The sequence below is a fragment of the Tetrao urogallus genome (assembly GCF_951394365.1).
Source record: "Tetrao urogallus genome assembly, chromosome: 5".
NCBI classification, from domain to species: domain Eukaryota; kingdom Metazoa; phylum Chordata; class Aves; order Galliformes; family Phasianidae; genus Tetrao; species Tetrao urogallus.
This window is the reverse complement of record NC_136818.1, coordinates 31146883-31172209: the sequence shown is the minus strand read 5'-3', so window position 1 is coordinate 31172209 and position 25327 is coordinate 31146883. Positions and strand designations below refer to the sequence as shown.

Genomic DNA, 25327 nt, shown 5'->3' with positions numbered 1-25327 from the left:
AATAACTTCAACGCTACTTTCCAAACCACGTCCAACAAATATTTTGTAGAAGAGTCAAGGTGTTTTTTTATGGATCTCTCTAACTGCATTATCCTGGTGCTTGCATGAGGAGTACACATTGGTAGAACCAGTTGTGAGTCAGATCTCTGTATGGTTACTGCAGGGAATAACCCACGTTTGTGCAAAGACTTTCAACGGCAATTAAACATATGCTGTGATGTTTAGAGAGCCAACTCTTCTTTCTCAAGAGGCTTCTGTTCTACTGTCCCTTCTAGGATCCTCTGGAAAACACAGCAACTTTTCTGTAAGAAATTTGGGGTACTACTTGCTTTCATTATGAAGATTGTAATCAACAGTATAGCACAAGGGAGAATAAAGAGGGGAGAGTTAAAAGATTCTAGCTGCAGCTGATTTTTTTTCAAGCATATTTTCTTCACGTTTTCTGTTAATATTTCACAAGCTTTGCTGGAGAAATCCTGCTCCACGCTGCTGGTGATTCTAAGTGTTGCCTTAAGTTTAGTCTGTCATATGCAGGCCATGGGAACTAAGATGTAGGTTTTGGATACATTGCAGCACTTCTGAAGTACTAGAAGTGGTAAATGAAGAGACATTTTTTCTCTTGCATCCTGAGGTTCTGAGATGTGTGGTATAGCTATCTTTTTCTCCCCACTAATGAGACAAGAAAGCTGGCTTTGCAGAATTAAAGGCTCTTAATTACCAACTTAAAAATTGTAATGTGATGACTTGAGAGAAGCATCCTCATTTCTGTCTGCTTAGGCTGCCCTTAGCAGAACGTACTGTGGATGTGGATGTGGGGAATGAAGCACAGTTTGCATGGCTCTGGGAGGGATGTCAGGCAGACACAGCCACTTGCAGCTGAGAACAGTGGCAAGAAATTGCAGGCTTCCCTATCAGTACAGGAAACCGAGCTCCATACAAAATATAGTGAATGACCTTTCCTCAGTCTGCTTTCTTTTATCCTCTCTGCGGCACACTTCTTATCCCTAAAGCATGCATTCAGTGCCCTGGTACCCTCCTGCACTGGCTGACATGCAAGGAAGTTACCTTGACTGCTGTTGCAAAGGGTATGACCCAGAGTGTACCTGCTTTGTTATTTTCTCCTCCAGCAACAAAGAGTTTGTAGCTAGCCCTAAACATAACTGTAAAGCAGTAGTTATTTAGTCGGTGTGATTTCTGTGTTGCTGGTGACTTTTTACATTGGACAGATGATTGTGATGTTACCAATATTGCTCCATGCTGCAGTTTTGAATAAGACACTAATTTATTCAAGTTGTTTAATAAAGGCTATTTCAGCATGTCAGCTTGCAGAGAACTTGAGCAAAACTTTGGAGCCATCTAATGGGGATATAAAAATGTTGATTTAAAAAAATACATATTCTCTGGTTGTTGTAGTTTCTGATGTTAATAGCAGAACTGCTTCTCTGTGAATCTCAAAGAAATACAGATAATTAACTGACGGTTGCTTCACCTAAAAGGTTGGCATTATTTTATCAGTGGGATGAGGTACGTTTCCCAAGTTCAGATAAAATGGAAAACTTCTGGAGTGTTCTCCCCTTTTTTTTCCTCATTTTCAGTTTTGTTGTTACCAGTGTACACGGGAGCATTGCTGCTACTGCACCATCTCAGTGTGAATGCTTCTCTTGGTGATCCTGCCACTGCACTGATAGTTCACTAACTTGTGACCAATACAAAAAATAGGATATATGTGAAATGGTATTATTACAAAATCTCATTTTAGTTCCCGGGAACTAAGTGCTTAGGGTGAACATAAAAATTTAATATTTTAAAATAATTTTCCTAATTTGCATCTCAATAAAATAATACTCCTTTGCAGTGATACTGGTTTTTTTTAGTTTATGTATAGCTTTGAGACTCAGTAAGTGGAGCTATGCTCAATGGCAGTGCTGGCAAGCAGATAAGGAAGGGTGCTTAAAAAAAGCAATCAGTTTGAAAAATACCAAACCTATGGGTAACAAAAGAGTTGGAAACAATTTCAAATCTCTCTCTTCCTATCTCCTTCTCTTCTTTCTTGTGAAATGCTGCAGACTTTCTTTTTTTTTCTTCTAGAGCTGAGTTAAACTCTTTCTTCTTTTCAATTGTTTCTGTCCTGGGGGGTTAAGATTGACCTGGAATCCCTCTTCTTCAGTATGTCATATTCTACATCACAGAATAACCTGCTGAATAACTCAAGGAACCAAGCTTTCACCCTCCGTATGGTGAAGTCATGCTGGTAGCTTCATTTTCTGTGTTTGTCAGGTAAAGTCTATCTAAGGATACAAAGGCATAAAAAGTGTGATTCTTCCTGTTCTTAACCAGGGAGTGCTCTGACCAGATTCCCAGTATGTCTGCGTTGCAAAGACAAGCAAGTCTTTGGTGTCTTTGGTGTCACCTGATAACTTGAAGCTGGTTGTGCTTTCATCACTTGAGACTGTGTGCCTCCTCCAGGTCACTGACAAAGATATTAAAGAGGAACTTAAAATCCAGCTTAAAATCCAAGTTGTATGAATCAGTGCTTAACCTTCCCTGCTGTCTCCATCTTCTTGTGCTGTGTGAAATCTCAGTCTATTTTGGTGCTTATTCAAATGACCCCTTCTAGACTTAGGCTGCATTTCAATAAGCTGTCTATTTCTGATATTATTATGATTGGATTTCAAGATTACTTGAATAAAAGCGCCCTTTTTTTCCTGAAGGCAAAGTAATACTGCAGGGGTGTGCTATTAATAGCATGCTTCCAGAGTAGAGAGTTGCTTGGATTTTGGTCCTTTAGGGAAAGGGCTTATTATGGCTCCTCATAACAAGTTGGTGTGTTGATCTGAAATAAGTATGTGAGCACCCCCACAGCACGCACCCAAGTACAAAAATGAGACCTGTAAGTAAATCACAACAGTAATTTTGCTTTCAGCACTTGCTTCAGAAGCTATCAAATGCAAATGTGTCTTCTGGCAGCTGTTCTCAGAGCTGCTGTAGGTTGATTCAGTGTTGTCAGAAGTGAACATAGCACAGATTATCAGACACAGGCTGTTAAAATTCTCTGCGATGGAGAAGAAATACTGTTTCAAAATGAGAAGTACTTTCTTAAGCCAATATTTTCCATGCCATATTTGTCTCAGTTTATTAAATATAAGAGTTTTTATTACTCTCTATTCTGCGGAATTGAGTAAGCTTAGGAAGATTAATTTACCTTCACTGCATATTGTGCATCATCAGAGCAAACATTCTGGAGTGTGTTTTGTGTTGACAGTGATGCACGAATTGCAAAGTACATTTTCCTTATATACCTTGAACGTGGGAATGGCAGTTTCAGAAACAATTAGCAAACAACTGAACGTAAGCCAATATAAGAAGCTAGCCTGAGAGCATCTTTTTTGGTTTGTTCATTTCAGAATATCCTCACTTAGTTACTTTTAATGCACTAAGTATTTACTGGTGGTTGCCTATTGTGGAACAGTTCTGTTTTCTGCATTTGCCATTGCACAAGGCATTAGAGAACAACTCTTTTTCTGGAAGAGCTGCATTGTGCATTTATGTTTGTGTTGGGTTTGTGCTTTGCTGTGCTGGTATTGAGGTCTGCTAACACAGCCTGCTGGCACAGGTAGCACTGCAGTGTAGCACACAGGGCACCCTGCAAACACAACAGGCAGATTTGTAGCTGTGTGAACCAGAAAGCTGACTCAAATTCCTGTGACTGGGCTGCTTGCCAATGCTGAGGATTTTGGAAGGTGAAGGAGATTGACCTGTTCCTGGATCACTCCTGCAGAGAGTAAGTTATCAGATTGAACTGGTGACACAGCAATGAAAGCATGACCACATACTATTAAGACAGTAAGTAGGTTTTGAGTACATTAGTTGTCCTTTGCAAGTGCCAGTGTACTTCTGCTCTGTGGCAAACCAAGGAGCATGCCCTGTAATAAAAATGAGGTGAAATTCTGTTTTTATTATGGACCTTTAAAGCCGTAGCTCAGCATGAAGGAGGTACAGCAGCAGATATTTCAGACAAAATCCAGAGATGTCAATGAGCTTTAGAGCTATCAGGGTGCCTTTAAAGAGTGTTAAAATGGTAGCATCAGACTTAGTAATTTGGGTTTAGGAATAGGTTTTGCCTCCTCTGGGGACAGCAGCTACCTGAAACAATATCATATTTAAAAAATGCTTACATTTCATTGTAAGATCATTCTACATCCAGCTCTGATGATTGGATTAGGAAAAGGAAATCTGCTTTGTACTGTCAGTGGCAACCCAAAATGAACAGTAAGCATTCTTGTCATGCCTTCTGCGCATCATAGCAAAATTAAGGCCGATGAGGATGAAACAGTCGTTCTGCCCCTCTTGCTCTGAAAACCTGAGGTTCAGGTTGGAACGAGTCAAAACATGAGGATTTGAAAAAGAAGCAGAATTTTTGGATTAAAAGTAGAAGTACAAAAAACTTCCAAAACATTCAGGAGTAAGTTTTTTTTCTACATTGTATTATATTTAGATTCTGATGAAGTAGTAGCATCAGCTGTGACATGTCCATCCAGTGCTCCATCACAGCAGCATGGCTTCTGCTGGGCAAGGCAAGTGCTGATGTGTCTTGATTTTGGGGATAGAGCATCCCTGCACTGTCTATGCCAGTGTTTCTCTGTTCTTGCAGTAGTATTGATTTCCTGGTGTAATATTTCCATCTTACTGTGTTTTCTTTCCGTAAGCACTTCTCTTTTCCCCGATGAGTGACAACAACTGCTCGTTCCTTCTGTTTGCGATCTGTGTCACAGGCCACAGAAACAAGTATTATTAGCTGCATCTCTTCTGTAGTTATATACACAGGATGTAAAACAAAGGCATGCTTTTTGGTGCCACAGTGTTTAAATTCATGAAGCTCAAACTGAGGTGCTTCACCTCAGTGCAAATTATTTCACTCTCCAATTGCTTGAATTTGGGTTTTTGAATTAAAGATCCTGCAACTCTTAAAATATCACATTAGGTAAAACATATCTGATATGCTTTTTTCCTTTATTTTCTTTTAAGCCAAATATAAGCTCTTCAAGTGAATAACATCTGTTCACAAAACTATGCAGAAATAAATGGGTCAGCTGTTCACCTGTGCTTCTATACTGGATGGATCTAATACATAGCAATAAAATTGCTGATCAGTCGTCATATGTGATATCGTAAATTAGATGGTAGTTCATTCATAATTTTATCTTTCTCTGCAGACTTCAACTGCTACAGTTAATATCGTGGTGACGGATGTAAATGACAATGGGCCAGTTTTTGATATGTTTCTACCAAAAAACCTGTCTGTACAGGAAGAGGAAGCCAATGCTTTTGTGGGTCAAGTAAGGGTAAGTTGTTATATGCAGTTAGATTGCTTATTACACAAACATTCCAGGCTACTAGGAAAGAAGGCAAAGTAATTGCACCTTTGGGAAAACTCACACTGAAGTGTTTGAAGTTGATATAGTCAGACATATTTATGTTAGCAGTTAACAAAATGATCTCTTTTGGGCTTTAAATAATCGTAATGTTTAATAAGTGAAAAAGTGTTCTTCCTATAACAATAGCACAATCAGAAGACTATTCTTGAAGATAAACACTGTTGGAAATGCTCATTTGCCTTTCTTTCCTGTTGCAACTGTATAACTAGAGAACAGGCACTGTCCTCACAATTCATTAACTACTATCTTAACAATGCCTGTAGTTAGGATACGGCATTTTTCATAGCATTAAAAGGGGCAAAGGCATATAACCCTAATAACTGTGTTTCTTTCAAAATTTTTATTACTCACGATGTGTCATGTTTGTTGTTAATGTTCTGCTCTTTTTGAGTGAACTTGAGTTGTTTTCTGGCATTTGTAAATTGAGTTTCTAAGGGTTGGGCTTGACTTTATTTCTAATTTTGTTGCTTACTTGAAAAGTTTTGGTTAATTCAAGTTACATGTAGGCTCCTTCAGTATGGTATCATTTGCACTGGTACTGAAGAGGTTCTGCTTATGTGTGTGCTCTGCTTGCTCTTCGATACGGTATCCTTAAAGGTAGGTACTGCACTGAAGCTGTCCAAGCTCAGCTGTCGTTTTAAAGGGAAATAACTTTTCTTAGCATTAATGAAGACCAGAGATTTCTGATTTTGCTTTTGTTACACTGAGCTGAAATATCAGTCCCATCTAAGCCTTTTTTTGATCCTTGCATGTGCAGAAGTTAGGATCCTTGTGCTTGAAGCTGTTTCCACAAAGATATTTTTTTTCATTGCTCATTTTACATAGTCGTTTCTCATTTTGAGTCCTCAAATGTATGGACGTGATATTTTAAAACAGTACCAAGTATCTTTAAAATCCACTTTGTGGATTTTTCTGGGTGCAACATTGTATTGAGTTTATTTTTAGTCTAGATGGAATTATAAAATAAAATATGTCATTGCAACAGAACCTCTCTCTGATAAATTAGTTTAATTTCTAAGTTGTGTTAAAATGAAAATATTTAATGAAACCTTTTGGTAGCTTATTCCTTCATGTGGAATGATAGAAACTAGCTATATCATTTTTTTTCTCGTGTTTATCACCAGTTCTAATTCTCAGTCTCCAGATGAAAAGAGCTTTTTCTTTGTTCAGAAATACTGGATGTAGTGTCTAATATTTCATATTCATGCAGACAGTGTAAAAAACAGTGATTTGGGCATTTGGAATTATTTTCTGTCCTCAACGAGATTATTGAAGTGTAAGGATGATTAGCCTTTTGACGTAGCTGTGTTGTTTAGGGAGATTCTTCTTTAAACAGCAGTCACTTTTGTTACGTTGTCCTTCACAGTACATTAGAAACCTCTCCCTGGGGTTCTGTGGGAATATGTTTTATATGGAAAGCTGTAATGTGGTTAAAATGTAAAGGGCTAAAAAGGGCCTGGCGAAAGAAGGTAGTACTTACTGTCTCATGTGTTTCCACTGCTAAGAACTAAACTGCTGGCTGACTGGCAAGGCTTCTTTTCAGAATCTCTTTTACGAAAGTCATTTCAAACAGCTGAAATCCACCATGGTGAGCACTGATACAGACGATTTAAGAAAATAACCACTTCTTTGCGATGTTCCTTTCCCTTTTGAATGGTGACTTCTCAAAAATATATTTGCGCCATAAGATTAAAGATCACCCCACAGATCATTCAGGCAGGGGATCTAGGGATATGGGCTATGAAAAAGATGCTCCACTGCTTTGATGCCTCATTTTTTTTAATGGCAAGGTATGGGAACTCTCAGCCCAGTGAGCCTGCAGAAGGAAAGCATTACCCACGAGGAAGATGAAGTTATCGGCTGCTGAAGAAAATAAGACGTGCAAACATAATGAGAGCAGATGTGAGGCATCCAAAAGCTGTAACGTTGACTGGCATTACTGCAGAGATGCCTTCTGTCATCTTCGAAACATGCCTAGGAGTGGTGGTTACTTCTAACTAGGAAGGCAAACATTGTGCTCAACTTTGAGGATGTCAGAAAGGTGAATTTGGGGATCCCCAAGCTGGTGAGCCTGACCCTGATCTCTAGGAAGATAGGAAGGCCTCTTTGAGGCCATTCCCAAGCAAATGGATGATAAGACAGTGAATGGGAACAGCCATAACAAATTTACCAAACCGTACCTGACCAAGTGGTAACTGTCTGGGCTGAGATAAATGGCTCAGTGAGCACTGGCAAACCAGTGGAAGTTGCTTCCCTTTGCTTTGGGAAGGGCTTTGATGTTGTCTCTCATAGTGTCTTTATAGCCATATCATAGTAAGACCCATACTTGAGGACTGCAGTATTGGGCAGTGGAGTGGGAAAGCTGTGGGGTTTGGGGAGCAGTGCCATCCAGACTGCTTTGCAAGGGAGGACGAGCCAGGGCTGGGGCCAGCATTGCTCAGTATCTTCAGCGGTGACCTGGCTGCCAAGGCCAAATGGCCAACAGTTATTCTAGTTGCCTACTCTTGGAGTAAATCTTATAATAAAAGCAATTATATTCTTCATACAGTATTTTCGCAAATCAATTATTATACAGTTTGTTGTTTACCAGCAGCAATATTTTTATTTTTATAATTGCTAGTAAGCATGGCATAGGTGAATCTAGGGATGTATTCTGTGATGTCAGTTATTAAAAAGGTAGGGCTGTAACAAATGTATGAATCTGTATGATAAAATAATAGAAATGGTCTCAATGACACTTGAAAAGCTGTTAAAATTTCTTCTTCCAATTATTTTTGTATTGGACTTTCTCTTCCTTTCCTCTGTCAAAATTGCAAAATTATGTCTCTTATCCTCTCATCTATTCTACACAATGTATCATGTTCACACCCCCCTTTTGAACCCTCTTCCAAGTTGCAGGTAAGTAACTCCAGAGAAGGACCTGGGAGTCCTGGTGGACAACAGGTTGGCAATGAACCAGCAGTGTGCCTTTGTGGCCAAGAGGGCCAATGTTATCCTGGGTGCATCGAAATGAGCATGGCCAGAAGGTTTGAGGGAAGTGATCCTCCCCTCTACTCTGCCCTGGGGAAGCTACAGCTGGAGCAGTGTGTCCAGTTCTGGGCTCCCCAGTTCAAAAAAGACAGGGATCTCCTGGAAGCAGTCCAGCAGAGGGCTAGAAAGATGATGAAGGGCCTGGAGCATCTTCCTTGTGAGGAAAGGCTGAGTAACCTGGGTCTGTTCAGGCTGGGGAAAAGAAGGCTGAGAGGGGATTTGATAAATGTTTATAAATATGTAATGGGAGGTGGGAGGCAAATGGGTGAAGCCAGGCTCTTCTCGGTGGTGTGTAGTGATAGGACTAGGAGTAATGGCCTAAAACTTGAACATAGGAAGTTCGTGCTAATCTGTGGAAGAACTTCTTTGTGGTAGTGGTGGTGGAGCACTGGAACAGGCTGCCCAGAGAGGTGCTGGAGTCTTCTTCTATGGAGACATTCAAGACCCATCTGGATGTCTACCTGTGCGACCTGTTATAGGGTACCTGCTTTAGAGGGGGGATTGGACTTGATGATCTCTTGAGGTCCCTTCCAACCCCTGCGATTCTGTAATTCTGATATGAAACAGTTAAATCAAACACTCCCATGTATGTCTGTTTTGAGTGGCTAAGTTAAGTTGGACTTAAAAAGGGATTCCCAGAAGGGCTTAGGTAACAGTTAGGATTTCGTTTCCCAAAGAGACATAGAACGAGGGTAATGAAAGGCTTGACGTGGGAGAGAGGTGGGCCTGTTTGTGGCAGGCAGTGCTGGCCCTCTGAAGTGCCCTTGCTCTCTGCCGCTCGAATGGCTCTTTGTCTGCCACCTGAAGTTCATGAAGGCACTGGCACAGGAGCGCTGCCTGTGGGGATTTCAGGGGCACACTGAAGATCAAAAGAACAAAAGCGAGAAGGCTGTGACAGTGTAGTGGATGTATTTCAAATCCCTTTTATTTTACAGCGCTGTCTGAGTGGGGTAGTTGGAGGTGTATTGCTGCTCTGTCATGTCTGATCATCAGGATCCACGAACAAGACAGGAGCAGGATTACTGAGTGAAGCTCTCTACAAAGGACCAACAGAAAACTAAAAGCTTCACATCAGAAACTTGAAAATGAAATTCAAGCGTCTTATTTTCTGTTGCAGTCTAAAGTAGTCTGATGTTGAAGAGACAGCATCTGAATGATCAGCATTCTGCAGCATACCATTCATCAGTGTTATGTTATGTGCATGGGATGTGGAGAACTGGGATGAAATGTAGTGGCGAATATTTGCAAATACTGATTAGGGAATCACATGGTGGTGAACAACCCACCTTTAATCAGGAGCTCAAGTGTCACCGGGCCTTAGATTTTCCCTGAAGTGAAGGCACTATAAATAGGCTCCAGAGCTGAAAACAGACTGCACACAATGTGCCTAATACCTCTGTCATCTGTGACTCAGTTTAAAATGGGAAACGCATTAAGAAAAGAAAAAGGTTACTCGTCATGTAATTATACTACGCAAGTGGAAAACCAAGCCTTGGACAAATTTCCTTAATTCTACAGTAAAATGATTTTTTTTTTCCTATTTGTCATATAAATGTACACTAGTACTTTGATGTATACCAAGTGTGTCTGTCCACCACAGAACAGAGCAACTATAAAGCAAGTAGGAGAGAACAGAGATCGCCTATATGTCATTTTACTTCTTGTAGTGGCATGGAAGTGTTTTAAATGTGTTCTTTACAGAAACAGCTATCATTTTTGAATGGTAGCAGAACATAATTATGATGTCAATTTCCTGAGTTTTCTGTAAATATTAGTGAATTCTTATAAGCTTCTACTTTTAATTTAAATGCACAAGTATGCAAGTTTCATGGTTTAAATTTCATAGGTGTCAGTAGTGCTTATTGTGTTGGACTAAGTGACCTCTGGAGAGCCATTACATCCAAATTGTTCTATGTTTCTGTATATAGGAAACTGCTTTGAATGCTCCTGAGGTATTGCACTACAAGATTTTGTTGCAGAAAGCCCAGAAAGGAATCTCATTTTACCTAAATCACTGTTGTCATTGTTTTCTGCATGAAGGCTCATACAAGGGAGTATGACTTACCACGTTATAACACATATAACCTGCACTGTAGATAACACCTCACCTGTATTAGAAGTAGCAGCTTTCAAAATTAAATTCTCAGCTTTCCTGTACCTTTAGACAGCTGTAGAAAAACTAGAGGTAGAGGAATGGAGAAAAAAGTAGAAGACCAGAAAAAAAAAGGAGAATTATTGGCAGAGAGGACAGTCTGTGGAGGTATGGAATTAAGTAAGTAGAATCAACGTCTCAAGTAAATCTCAAATACTCAGAGTGAATCCATAACCACTGCACACAGTATGATACATTACATAAGAAAGTATTTTAAATTCGTCTAATGTATATAGAATCATAGAACAGCTTGTGTTGGAAAGGACACCAAGAATCATCAAGTTCCGGCCCCCCTGCCTCAGGCAGGGCCTCCATCCTCCAGATCTGGTACTAGACCAGGCTGTCCAGGGTCCCATCCAACCTGGTCTTTAACACTTCCAGGGACAAAGCATCCACAGCCTCTCTGGGCAGCTGTTCCAGCACCTCACCACTCTCTCTGTAAAGAACTTCCCCCTGACATCCATCCTAAATCTTCCCTCCTTGTGCTTAAAACCATTCCCCCTTTGTCCTATCACTATCTACCCAAGTAAAAAGTTGATTGCCCTCCTTTTTATAATCCCCTTTTAAATACTGGAAGGATGCAGTTAAGTCACCCCGCAGCCTCCTCTTCTCCAGGCTGAACAAGCCCAGCTCCCTCAGCACGTCTTTGGAGAGAGAATTATCCAGCCCCCTGATCATCTTCATGATGATCAGATTTTACATATAAAAAGCAATATAAGCAGATAGGATTTTAAAATGAGAATCTATCAAAAATTAAGCAGAGTTTAAGGTTGGAGAAACATATCATGGCAAATGAACCACAACCAGAGAAGTATTTCAACCATTTTCACACTCATGGCAGTTCATTGTTGAGAACCGAGGATTTTTGATATCAGTAGGAATTCCTGTTTTTGTCTGCTTAACATCTTGAATTCCAGTCTGTTTTAAGCTCTTTCGCATATTTCAGTTCAGCTCATGCCATGTTTGATCATCTGAGCTAATGGTTTTCAGTCTCCAGTACATGACCATTTTGTATTCTGATGGCCAATTCTGTCTGTTCAGATTTGGCAGTTCAGAACTGTACCCAAGAGAAGAAATTGTTTCTCCTGAGCTTGCAAATAAGTGATGTTAGTTTATTCTATTAACTTGGCTGCAGTTTCTCTTTATTGATGCATTTCAGCAACTAGAACAATTATCTTAGATTAGCATTTCCTCTTCTGAAGGCTGCCTGGTAGAAGTACAAGCTGGAGAGTTTTCTCGACATACTTGTCAATTATCTAACTTCTTTTTTGTAATTTTCAAACTCTGTGGCCTTGAAATCTCTAATATAAGAAAATGAATTTCCTGTAAAGTGTTCCTTTGAGAACGAGAGAATACAATAGAACAAAACCAGAAGTCTGAATAGTAAGATGAATAGTTTCATATCCAAACATTGGCTGCTAAGATCCAGCTCAGATCTGATGTTCTCTAATTGGTGGCCTTATGAAGAGAGCCAGCACTCAAGAGAAAATGGCAAAAATAACTTTACAGCAGACTAACCCATTAAAGAAATCTACGGGAGCCCATTTCAATGTGGAGATTTTAAACAATACGTTTCATCTGTGGATTATAAACTTCTGGGTTTTGTTTTTTTTACTGTGCACATTCATTGATGAATCTCTGAACTGCTTGATTGTATCATTGTCAAATTACATACTCCTCATAAAAGCAGAATTTCTACACATCTTTCAAGTAAAAACAGGCAGAGCGAGCCTCTAAATTTAGGAGTTGGTTTTGTACCAGCCTAAATGAAACTTGTCTATTTTTGAGTGTTACGATGTGATTAAGTTTTGTAGGTAGCTCACCACTCCATTAAATCATGCTTTTGCAGCTATGGGCTTTCTGAATTTCATTTAATTTATATTTGCTTGCAGTGTTTTACTATTCTTATTTAGTTTTATTTAGAGTCACATTTAATTGGTTTCCAAAATCTCCATCCAGATGGACTGAAATTAACATCGGCTATGAAAGTAGTTATCAAAGGCTCTCCCATTTTGTGTAAGGGCTAAAATCTGCCAATATTAGAAAATGTATAGTGTGATGTCTTTACAAATTGCTCTAAGTAGAATGAAATCATGGTATGGTTTGGGTTGGAAGGGACCTTTAAGATCCTGTAGTGCCATCCCCCTGCTATAGGCAGGGACACCTCTCACCAGACCAGGTTGCTCACAGCCCCATCCAGGCTGGACTTGAATGCTTCCAGGAAGGGGGCATCCACGGCCTCACTGGGCAACCTGTTCCAGTGTCTCACCACCCTTACAGTAAAGAATTTCTAGTCTAAATCTGCCCTCTTCCAGTTTGAAGCCCTTAGAGTTAGGAAAAAATGATAAACTGGTAATGCATAGCCCAGTAATTTTCATTTTTGTGGGAAGGTTCCTGGAGGATATACCCAACTCCTCTAGTGTTTTTCAAAAGTATTTAAGATGTAAAGGTGGCAATAGTTTGTTCTTTTAAAGAAGGGAAGGGCTGTCTTCAAATTTCAAGGTTGTGAAGATTTGAAGATAATTCCTATGAGTTTCATTTTGCTTCTTTCCTTTTTATTTTAGACTAGCTAGACCCAACTGGGCCATTGCAGCCACTGACAAACCACTGAACTTGCCCCCTGATATTACAGCATCCAATATTATTGTATATTCTTTACGTCATCTTTCTTCATAAAATCATTTAAATATCAGTTTTCTAGAAAAGTCCACAGAAATGAGCTCTTGTTGGTTTAAGACTGTGAGGAAATATTACAGCAATCTGGAATGGGCACACAGTGACACCTTGTATGTTTAGAAGCACAATTAATTAATCTAATTGCTTGCAGAAAGAGAACAGTGTGTGAGAAAAAACTGGGAGAACAGAAGTGGTTCTGTGATTCCTTCTTTTGACATTATCGGGAGTTTAGCTGACGGAAATCTTTAAAAACTCTTCATACATTCCAGTCTTTTCATTTGCTTTGAGCACTTAATGAAATAGGAAAACTGAAGAGTGTAAAAGCAGGCAAAAAGAAATGAAAGATTTTCTGAAATACAAGAAGAAAAATGCTGACCTTTCTAGAATTACTTGATTTTCCCTACTTAAGATATTCTTAAGTAAATACTGAGCCAGAAATTTTTCCAATAGCTGTATCCTCCATCTGTATCATCCATCTGGGTGATGTTAGTTTTGTCCTATGTGCACAAACACTAATCTCCCTTAAAAAGAAAGTGCAAGATCCAATTTAGCACTCCCACTCACATTTGGTTTGCCATTTGACACAATGGAGGGGCTTGGGTGTCTTTTAAACCCGTAATAATAAAAAAGAATCCTGTTTTCTTCCCTGCAAACAATTGGCCAACTCCCACTGACAGCATCCTTTGCATCCTCCCGCACAATTTCCATCCATCCTGGAGCTGTGGTATTAGCTGGAATGCTGGAGAGGCTTTCAGAGAGACAGAGGTTTTGCTGGGGTGGGGATGGATGATGGGGAACATCTGCCTCTGAAGAACTGCAGGAAATACTGAACGCGGAGTGTCGTCAGAAGAGTGGTTCCAAAGAAGTGATTCAGCATTAATGAGGGGATACCTGCCATGTTTGGCTGAACTATACAGACAAGTATCGAATGACAACTCTGCCTTATTTTGCTGTTTTCCAGCTCCAGCAATTTGAATGTAAATCCTCAATTAACCTCCTTAAATTCCGTTGTTGCCCATCACGAGCAAGAACTGTGGATATTGGTAGGAGGTTTCTTTTGAAAAGAATAATAATGATATAATTAATATTGTTGACGTTTAAACATTTGTCATTATATTTCAGAGCTAATGATCCTTTAAGCGATATTCAGGTCTCCCAGAATTGTATTTTCAAGCTTTTGGAACATAGTTTGTATTTAGTGTTTTATTTTCAAGCTGTGTTGAAGGAAGATAATTTGTTACCGTTGGTTCACATTTGTGAGATTGTCTCAGTAATACTGAAGTGCAGTTGGTAATGCAAATTCAGACTTGCCTCAGTAGATATAGGCTATTATGTGGCTTTTGCAGGTTTGTTTTACTATGTAGTACTTTGCAAGCTGTTTCTGTGAAAGATGGAAATGAGAGAAGTCATGTAGATCTGGAGAGTTTCTACAACGACAGCAGAAGTTGAGTCTTTAGAGGAGCATGCTTTTCCTGTCTCTCAACATGCATAATGATATAGGAAGGAGAATGTGTCTTGTCTTCTTGCATCTCTTGTCACAAGCATGGACAAGAGGAGACAGATATCACTGTTTTCTTTTTCTAAGTAACTCACAGGTGCATTCACAAAAGTGAATAACTTTAGACCTTTCTAAAGAAGCTGCTCCATCCCAGTAGCATCCCTTCTGGTTGGGAGACTTGAGGTAATTCGAACCTCCAGCTGTTTGACACTAGTGTGGTATGTCTGCCTTGAACCACTTTGAAGAAGAGCAGAGGAAAAATAGCAAAATGAGCTGTTTCCTGTCTAGATTTACCAGGTCTGTGTAGTGTGTGCTTGAAAGTGATCAAGTGTTACACTGGACATAGGAGTGGTCTCACTGCTTTGCTTGGTTTGTTTGGTTTTGTCTTTGAAACTTTCCTTGGGACTTCAGTAATATACAAATGAAATGGTCTTTTACTGCTCTTCTGCTCTGTTGATTGTGTACTGAGATAATGAAAATAATGAACACGTATTAAATCCATTAGGGTGCTGCTGAGTTTTTCTTTTGTGGGTACAGATTAGTTCAAGCAGGGTCAGTGTTTAAGGCAGGACTTAGAAAAGCCTGGCTGCTTGGTCTGTGGACCTCCTCCTCACTTCTCTTGTGGTCAGGGCTTGTGATACCTCCTCAGCTGGGACCAGCTGGTAATGGAGCTATTCTGTGGTAACACTGAGCACAGGGATGAGGGTGGGATGACTGAACTCATCCATTTAGACATAAAACAGTATCTGCAGACAGGAGCAGGCAGCACTGTGCTGCCATTGACTCCTTCAAGGATTCCTCCAGGGAGCTGCTCCCACAGGCTCTCAGAGGCTCCAGAAAGTGATTTTCATGTGGAAGTCCATCCTTGAGATGTCATTCTTTTAGAAAATAGTCTAAGCTTTTATGTCTGCAATGGGTACATTATCACTTCTTAAGTTTGTAGTGATAAAATGACAGTTAATGAAGATCTTACACTCTACAAGCAATCTAATCTGGGCAAACAATAGCCTTTTTTTACAGCTTTTTCTTAGCAAAAGTTTTGATTCTGCAAAGACATGAACCTGACTGTGAAATGTATATGTGCACTAAGTTCCTGCGTGCAAGTAGTGGCAGTAAGGCTGAGGTCACCGTGAGGAGAGGTTGGAGATGCCCCAGCTGCATCCAGGAGGTTCTTATGCAGGAACTCAATGACTTATTCTTCGTTTGCTGTGCTTCATTTTTCTGGAAGTTGGGCCATCTGTTACAACACTTCTGAATTTTTTTTCCCCTCACATGTTTTGGACAGTTTTCCAGTACGTCATCTGTGAGATTCTCCTGCCCCATGTTATTGCCATGGAGGTTGTAAACTGAATAGGTCAATCGTACGTTGAAAGATGTTGACTGAAAGGGCTCTCCATAGGCTGGTTATTATGAAGCTGTGGCCATTAGGGCTTAGTGCATTGATGTAGTGCAGAGACAAGGCATGAAGGAATTTTTCTCATTAACACTTTTAATTAACTTTTAATTGATTCTTAGAAAGATAAATGGCTTCATTATAATGTCTTAAAATTAATACCTTCACCAGAGTTACGCATTCATGGGTATTTCCCAAGCGTTGTTCTTAATAGCAAAACATAAAATTCTCGTGTCTTCTCAGTTGTGTAGCCACACTTCCAAAAGTCTCGCAAATGAAAATACCTTTCTCACAGAATGGCCTTGTTAAATTTACATGACCCTATTCATCATGCCTTAATTTAATTAAAAGAAGGAAAAACAACTGGTCAGCATTGAAATTGTGCTCCAGTGCCTCTAGGAATAGTGAGTTGTGCCCGTCCTTACCAGGGCAGTTCTACAATAACCAGAATTGCTTAGCTGATGTGAAATCTGAGGCTTAGTTCCATTCAGGAGGGCAAATACCAACTGGATAAAACCTAAGTGTTTATCTATTGCAATCACCAGCGTATTCTGCACGTGCAAGACTGAGCATGAAATTTGATTATGTTGATTTTGAAGAACATGATACATAAACTGTTGAAATTAACGTAGTTCTTCAGAGAGCAATGATTAAAACGTCACTAGATTTAACAAACCTTAATTAAAATGAAAATTTTTAATGAGTCTGTCCATTCTAGCTGACTACATTTGTCCTAAGCATGGATTCTGTAGTGATTGGCATCCGTGTAACAGCCAAATAGCAGCATATAATAAGAAATGTGCAATACGCATTAAAACTTGGTACTTTTTTCTGTTTCTTTAGGCTACAGACCCGGATGCAGGTGTTAACGGTCAAGTTCATTACAGTCTGGCAAACTTCAAGAATCTTTTTCGAATCACTTCAAATGGCAGCATATATACAGCAGTTAAGCTGGACAGAGAAGTACGAGACTATTATGAACTTATTGTTGAAGCAACAGATGGAGCTGTGGACCCTCGCCGTTCAACACTAACTTTAGCAATCAAGGTACTGGATGTTGATGACAACAGCCCTGTTTTTACAAACGCTTCCTACATTGTCTCAGTTCCTGAAAATCTACCACCTGGCACTGTCTTCCTGCAGATAGAGGTAAGAAAGTGTTACGGAATGGAAGAAAATGTTTTGTAAATGTTCTGCAGTACTACGCATGTTGTTACCTAACTTGTCAGTGAGACAAAAAAAAAAAAAGCAAACTGAAATCAAGGAAGGTGTGATACTTAGACTAAAAAATTCATGACCTTTAGATGTCAACTTGTTGAGGTTCTCCTGGAAATAAGAGCAATTATTTATAAAATTGAAGAATGCCGTCTTCACTCCACTGTCATATTTTGGAATATTGGTTTGCAAAATGCTTTAAATGCTTTTAGTTTCTCCTTGAAAACTCATCACAGTGCTCTAGGTTTTTGTGTAGGTTGCTAAAGATAGAGCTTTGTCTCAATGGATTCAAACATTTAAGATAAACCTACACATCTACTCTCTCTTTGTATGTAGGTCGCTTTGAAAGTAATGCCTCCTCTTTGTTTCCATGGAAACTACAACAGATGCAAAGCACACAATGACACTAGTTGATAGAGCTACAACACACTACTGTTCAACATAGTCACCACCATCAGCTATGCATTTTCACCACCAATAAACAAGCACTTGCCATACTACCAACATCCTCCTCTGGTTTCTTGTGCCAACACAGCGAAGTAGGAGGCATTATTTTCAGAGCAGCCCTTGTAATTAATGGAGTTGAGTAGTTGTTTCCAGCGTGATCAACCCCACATCAAGCTTGTCATCGAAGATAGCAGGGGGCACATGAAGTGTTGTCTTCTCTTTGTTGTTTATATAGGAAGAAAACAAAAATACAAAACAAAAACAGAAAAACATAATCAAGTGAGAGTTAATTGTTCTAACTCATCCTTCTGCCACTTCTCTAAATATAACTGAGATTCATTTCCCATAAGGTGGCAAGAGCCTCCTGATGTTTTGGTCAGCATACCTTAATGAGAAGCTGTTTGCAGGTAAATTTTAAGTCAAATGAACAGCTTAAAAAATTGCATAATATTCCTCCTGATGAAAATTAATATTTTTTGTCTAAATACTGGCATGAAATAAAACCATCGATGTTGCTTTACAAAGTAAGGTCGAAAATCTGCTTAGCCCAGCATTCTCTACCTGGCAGTGGCCAATAGTGGCTGCCCAGAGAAGAGACCAAGAACAGAAGCCTGTGTTGAGTCTTGCCCAGAATACTGTGCTCATTTCACATGGCAAGTATGTTCTAATTTAATAACCTCCAGTGGATTATTGCGCAGTAGTATTAAGTGTTAGAATAAGGTAACAAAATGTATTTACAGTTCCTGCAAAATGGATTTTGTTTGCTTTGAGGTATTTTTTCTTTTTCTGTATGGCATGCTCTAGGCGAAAGATGTTGATCTTGGTTCTAATGTTACCTATCGAATCCGGACGCGGGAAGCACTCGAGTATTTTGCACTGAACAAGTATACAGGCGAGTTATCTCTTCTGAAGTCCTTGGATTATGAGTCATTCTCTGACACAGATGCAACTTTCACCTTCCTTGTGGAAGCCTTTGACAGCAAGGGCACTATGCCTCCAGGTCTTGCTACCGTCACAGTCAGGGTGAAGGTAAGAGCAGCAGCTGGTCTGTTGACAGTATCCTCTCCTTTTTATTACAAAACATCTTCACAACTCTTACAGGTGTCCCAGTGACACGCAGGAGCACAGCAGCAGTATTTCTGCTTTCTTGCTTTTTCACTTGTGGGAAACTGCCTTTTTCTGACAGCAACTTGTTCTGTTAAACATACACTTTATACCTGCTATCATTGCTTTGCTATTTGCAATTACATAGTTAAATCTTGGTTCATAGATCTATGAAGTACAGGAATAGATGACAAACAGGAAAACATTTAATCCCTTAGAACTGCTGAAAATTGAAATAAGTACCTAATGGAATTGTTTGCAAAAATGACACCATCACGTTTCATTTAAAGCTCTCATAAATTGTAATATTATGAACCATTCAGGTGTACTGAATGCTGATGGAGCACACAAAGTCTTATATTTCAGTTTCAGCTACTTGAAAATACAGAGCTGCAAAACAACAGGCTTACTCAGTGGTCTTGTGCTATGAATCATTTTTATGCCATGAGTTACATCACCTCTGTTTCTGCTGTCTCACCAGTAATAGGGGGATAATGGTTTTCTGCTCAGTAAGGATCCATGTGCTCATGGCAGAAGTAGTAGCACTCTACCAGTCTTCTGTTGTTGATGCACTCATAGAATCGTAGAATGGCCTGGGTTGAAGAGGACCACAATGACCATCCAGTTCCAACCCCCTGCTATGTGCAGGGTTGCCAACCAGCAGACCAGGCTGCCCAGAGCCACATCCAGCCTGGCCTTGAATGCCTCCAGGGATGGGGCATCCACAACCTCCTTGGGCAAAGGTCATGTCCAAGGATAGTTTAGATCCTCTAAAGCATGTTCCCTTGTGTTTATGGTGGTGCAGTTATGGAGACAGTCAGACAAATCCTTTTGTCTGGTTGCTTCATGTATTTATTTGTGTATTTTTTCTGTTGGTGGACAACAGCTGTGGGAGAGAAGGGAATTTAGTGTCTGATATTTGAGCTATGAAGCAAAAATTGTAGCAAAAGTGCGGCTCAGATATGTGCACTTCAGTACCTGGCAACTTCACTGTAATTCTGCAGAAAGTATTCAGCATGTATTCATCAGTTTGTAGTTCAGCTTAACTGTGTGTCTACAGATGCTATGGATTGCTGATGCTGAGTAATTCTGTAGATCTCTACTGCACTCTGTATTATTCTAAGGACAGCAAATATGTCAGATTATTAGCATTGATGGCAACGTAAGAAAGCTTCTACAGTACCTCTCTGTCTTTGCAAAAATTTTGATGCACTGCTTCTGCTTCCTATTTGTCTGCCCTCTGAACCAGTGGTTTCCAAGCGAGTTAAAGAAAAAAATAGCTTTTGACATCATTCCATTAGCCTTTGTTTATATTTCCATGGAGGAAGTTGCTCAAACTTTCATTTTTTTCTAGAAGAACCTTTTACCAAGCACAGTGATTTTCTGCAAGAATTGAGTTTTGTTTTGATGTTAAATTAGCTATTCTGAAATTGGAATGTATTCAGAGAAAAGCTGCAATTCTGTTTGGTCTCAATGTTGTGGACAGAATGTGGCCTGAAAAAGAAAACAAACAGTTTCTATTTTGCATGAGAAAGGAAGAGGAGGAGGGGAAGAAGGAAGAAAAGAGGTAGAAAAAACCAGCAAAGCATTGAGTATTATCTTCCTCCGCACAGGGCTGACTTTTTCAATCCATCAATTTTGTCAACTGAATAACTGAATATGTGTAGGTCTCATATGTGTGGCTCTCAAGATGGGGAAGGGTTTGTGGAAAAAACTATTTAATATCTCACTTTATTGGACAGAGGCCATTAATGGGTGCATATCAGAGAGGAGCTAAAAATTTAGAATCTTGATCAGAACAAAGGTCTAGAAAGAAAATAATGGATTATTTTGAGGCTATGAAGGAACTTTACTTAAATTCATAATTTTTTGGGGGGGAAAAAGAAAGAAATTGAAATCAGAACTTTGCTTGAGATGAGAAGGACTTCTAGGACAACTTGAATGGCTGATTCTAGAGCAGCTGGACAAGAACAAGGACAGCAGCTGGCTAGGTGTGAGAAGCAATGGAATAGTAACAGTATGCTGCAATATAGTTTGGGTTTGTTCTCATCTGCCCTTGATAAGAAGGGAGAGAGCTAACGTGCATTGACTGGGGATGAAAAGTCCAGATCAGTGCTGAGAAAGCCCAAAACTGAAGTTCTCTCAAGGACAGGAGCATTCATACTGTACAGGGCCAATGTCAGCGCATTGTGGCAAGCTGACAGAGGATGCTGATCTCTGATCAGCAGCTTTGTGAGGATGTTTACAGGGTACTGACTCTGGCCTCAGATCTTGAATGCATAAATGACGCTGTATGAAGCAGCCTCACCCTCACCTGTCCATTGTCTGATCACAATCTGGTCTTTTATTCCTCTGCAGTCATAACTGCGGTCTGAGCTGTTGCTGTAGGGCAGAACTAAATCGATAACTCCTGCTGAGCATATTTGTTGTTTCATGGGTGTGGTTTATATTTTTTGAGTGAAGACGTCTGTGCAGGGAATCACGGTGGTTTTTAAAAATGGCAATTTTTGCCAGACAGTCTCCCAACTCAGAAGCTGTGTGTGTGGATAGGGTGCTTCTGTGTGGGGATGCACATCCCCCGCCACAGCTCTGCAGGCATCTTTCCTGCTGAACCTGCCTGCTCCAGAATAGGAGTGTGGTGTGTTCTTCTTACTTGTAAATGTGTTTTCACTTTATTTAGATTAGAGCTATTTCTTTAGTACAGCACACGTGACCCTGAATAGGAAAGAAACCAAGTGCAAGTCTATTGTAGTCCCCATAACAACAGGTAGGCAGCTTACAGACTTTGTTAACTCTGTAAGTCTGCAAAGTCAAACTCAAAAAAAAAGTCTTAAGAGAAAAACAGAAGCCAGCAGTAAGGCAACATGAGAACCAAGCAGGGAATGTATGTAACTGTGAGGGATGCAGTCTTTTTGGGCCAGTTCTCCTCTGCTAACAATCATCATTTTTCATAGCCCAGCTTTAAATAGGGAGCATTATATTTTTTGCTCTGTGATAGGATTCTGTTAACCGACTATGTACAACATCTGATGGCGTCTATTATTTATGTGATGTAAAGTGAATGAGCAGCAGTGCAGTGTACCCATAATCACACAGATCTTTGTAGCTGGGAGGAGGGTGAATACATGCTGTGACTTTCTTTAGATACTCAGCCTTTGGTGTGACAAGTTACAAATAGTTTATATTAACCTTCCCTGAACTTGATCAAAGCACAGACTGCAAAACAACTTAATCTGTTACCTACACGTCAGTGTTGAAATACATTCGCTGCTGCTGCTGCAGCCAAGTAGCCCTTTACAATGTATGACGTCAACTCTTTATTCAGAGGAAATTGAAGGTAAATTAAAGAGCTGTGTGTTTAATAAGGAAATGCATCCTGCACTGACTGTGCCTTTAAAAAGCTGTATTTAGCCAGAAAGTAGTAGTATTAGCCTCCTTAAAACAAAATTTCCTTCTCTGGTTTCCTGCTTTGTAAATCAGGTGCTGTTGTATTGTTTCTGGTATGACTGAAGAGGAATAGTGCAAGTGGCATGGAGTTCCTTTTGCCAAATTAAAAAAAAAAAAAAAAAAAAAAAAAAAAAGCAAAACAACAAAAAAGAAACAACAGAAAATGCCAGACGACTTTGTCGGTAGCCTTACACAGCCTGAGGTTTTTCATTTTTCTTCAGCTTTCAGATTTCTCTTGCTGCTTATGTATTTTTTCACCATAACTGTCTTATCTTGGGATGGATGGAGAGATTACACAAGCGTTTATTTTTGTTAATTGATAATTGTAGGCTGTTCTGTAATCAAGAACACAAAACTTACTTTGTTTTGTGTATGTAGATATATATATGAATATATCTATAAAATTATGCAACTTAGAAGGAGTTCTGTAGGTCTTGAAAATGTAGTTTAAGAAATGAAAATTGCAAGCAACTCCAGGAGACAATTTTTTTGTCACTGTTGAGGCCTCATTTCTCTCATATAGTTAACAGCAGAGATTTGCATTTGTGTGGAGTCTGAGAAGCTGAATTATCTGCTAAGGGTGTCTGTAGTGCATATTGCACTTTAAAGCACCCTCTCCTAATATAAATGTTTTCAAGTATTGGGAGAAGTGGAATCATTACTGTTCAAATGGTGTGCTTATGTTAGGAATTTACTATGGTGGCAGAGCTGTTTCAGAGAAAAAAAAAAAAAAGACTTTTTTCCTTTTTATGCTACTGTTAAATGAATAATGTATTCCTAAATGTACATGGTAAGAATCTTTGTATCATGGGGCCTGTAAGCACCTTGCATGTTACGACCTTCTCTTATCAGTAGTACCATCGTTATTTTTTGTATCAGTTTGTCTCTTTCTTGTTTATTATAATTGCTTTTTCTTCTTCCTTCCGTAATCTGGGAAAGATTACTTTTTACTTTTTCAAGTAGAGTATATGGTAGAATGCAGCCATTAGCTTTGGCTGGTGATTCAAAGTGATAAAGCAACATGAATAAATAAAAACTGATCTGTATGTTTCTAGTGATGCTCTATTACAATTCTACCAGCAAAACAATTCCTGTAATTCCTACTGTGCCTTAATCCCAGTGGGCTGTTATTACAGAATGAATTTCCAGATGTGTAAACCTGACTATATCCATTTGTCCAAAGGGATGGTGAATTCCCAAACTGCAGCTGTCAAATTAATTTTCCAAGAGAAGTACAAAATAGAGAAGATTTGCCACTTAAAATACTCCTCCTGCTTCTCTGTGAAAGAGATTGGAGGTTGGAGCTTTGGGATCTCAGTTGGTTTGTTTTCACTGTGTCAGATGATTCACTTTTTTATTGAAGATTGCAGCCATGCTTTGTTTTTTTTTTTTTTTCTGTCATTGCTTTTAGTAACAGTATGTCTACAACAAATGAGTCATCTGGGATTTCATACAATCTTTTTTTTTTTTTTTTTTTTTTTTAAACTGTCAGAAGGTCCTTTATTAGCCAGAGCAAAAGCTCGCACCAACTAGGGTAAGTGCCCGCCTGGAGTTACTGCTTGTAAACTGAGGGAGTCTCCTGTGTCATGTGGCCTTTAGTGACTGTCTTCTAGTCTGGTTAAAAATCCCTGGTGGCAGGAGAACTGCTACCCAAACTTCAGTCCTGAATATGTAGAGAGCAAACCTGAGACTGCTTGGGGAAATAACTTGCAGAGTACCCTGAGAAACCTACTTTTGCGGAGGCACTGGGGAAGCCAATTGGTGTCACCTTTTTGCATTTCAGTAGAGCTTTCAGTACTGTTTCTTACAGCACTCTTCTGAACCAAATGCCCAGCATACTGCTAGACACAACCATAATGAGATGGAATGAGTGAGCAAGAGGCTTGACAGGTCAGGCTTATAGGGGCAATGTGAATGGGGCTACACCAGCCTGGTGGCCGGTCACTGGTGGCATTCTGCAAGGCTCAATTTTAGGGCCAATTCTCTTCAATGTATTCACCAGCGACTTGGGTGCATTGCTCAAAGTAAGTTTGCAAGTGGCACTGAATTGGGAGGAGCTATCGACTCCTTTGAATGTAGACAGGCATTGCAGAGATCTTGACAAATTGGAGGTCTGGGTGGTCACCAACTGCATGAAGGTCTAGGCAATCTGTTCCATGCTCAACCACCCTCTAGTGCAGAACTTTTCCCCAGCCACCTCCCCTGGTGTTTTGCTGACACGCTAAGTTTTGAATCACAATACGCAGGAGCATAATTTTTGGCTTTTCAGTGGAAGCTTCACTTGGTTCTTGTTCCTAATGAGCACATCCTCAGCAGTAAATCATTGTCAGGATTTTATGTTTTGGTGAGATAGAATAATAATAATAATATATGATAACAATAATAATGAATATTTGCTGTCAGAATGCAGGTAATGAAGGATACATGAAAATGAAATACAGTAGTGAATAAGTGAAGGTCAGACATGTCACCAGCTTCTTATATGTCTACAATAAAATTTAGTAAAGCTTTCTCAACAAATATGCATATGTAAATTAATGTTTCCTTTCTAACATGTAAAAAAAAACTATTTTTCGTTGTGTAATAGGGCAGTCCAGCACAGTGGCAGCCCACTTACAAGAAGGCTGAAGAAAAAAGAAAAAAAAGGACTTGTATTGCCTCCAAGATGTAACTGCTTATTTTTTTCTTGTGTTGGACTGTAGTCTAGTGAACAGATGCATTTTTTCAATCCCAACATACCTGGCAGGTTGACTTCCTCCCAGCTTGATGTTGTCTGCTAACTTACTGAGGATGCACTCAATCCTCTCATCCAGGTCATCAATGAACATACTGAGCAGGACAGGCCCCAGCACTGACCCCTGGGCAACACCACTCGTGACATGTCATCAGCTCGATTTAACTCCATTCACCACCACTCTCAGTGCCTGGCC

At 39.7% G+C, this 25327-nt stretch overlaps 1 protein-coding gene across 4 annotated transcripts in view; it reads left to right on the top strand.

Annotated features, from left to right (window-relative positions):
* PCDH15 (protocadherin related 15) overlaps positions 1-25327 on the top strand; it is a gene marked incomplete at both ends in the record, with an annotated part of 312883 nt that overhangs the window by 185294 nt on the left and 102262 nt on the right. For all 4 annotated transcript variants that reach the window (XM_079536322.1, XM_079536319.1, XM_079536321.1 and 1 more), the window contains 3 exons: positions 5214-5342; positions 17028-17333; positions 18651-18875. In XM_079536322.1, coding sequence (XP_079392448.1) covers positions 5214-5342; positions 17028-17333; positions 18651-18875 — 660 coding nt within the window. The remainder of the gene's footprint in view (positions 1-5213; positions 5343-17027; positions 17334-18650; positions 18876-25327) is intronic.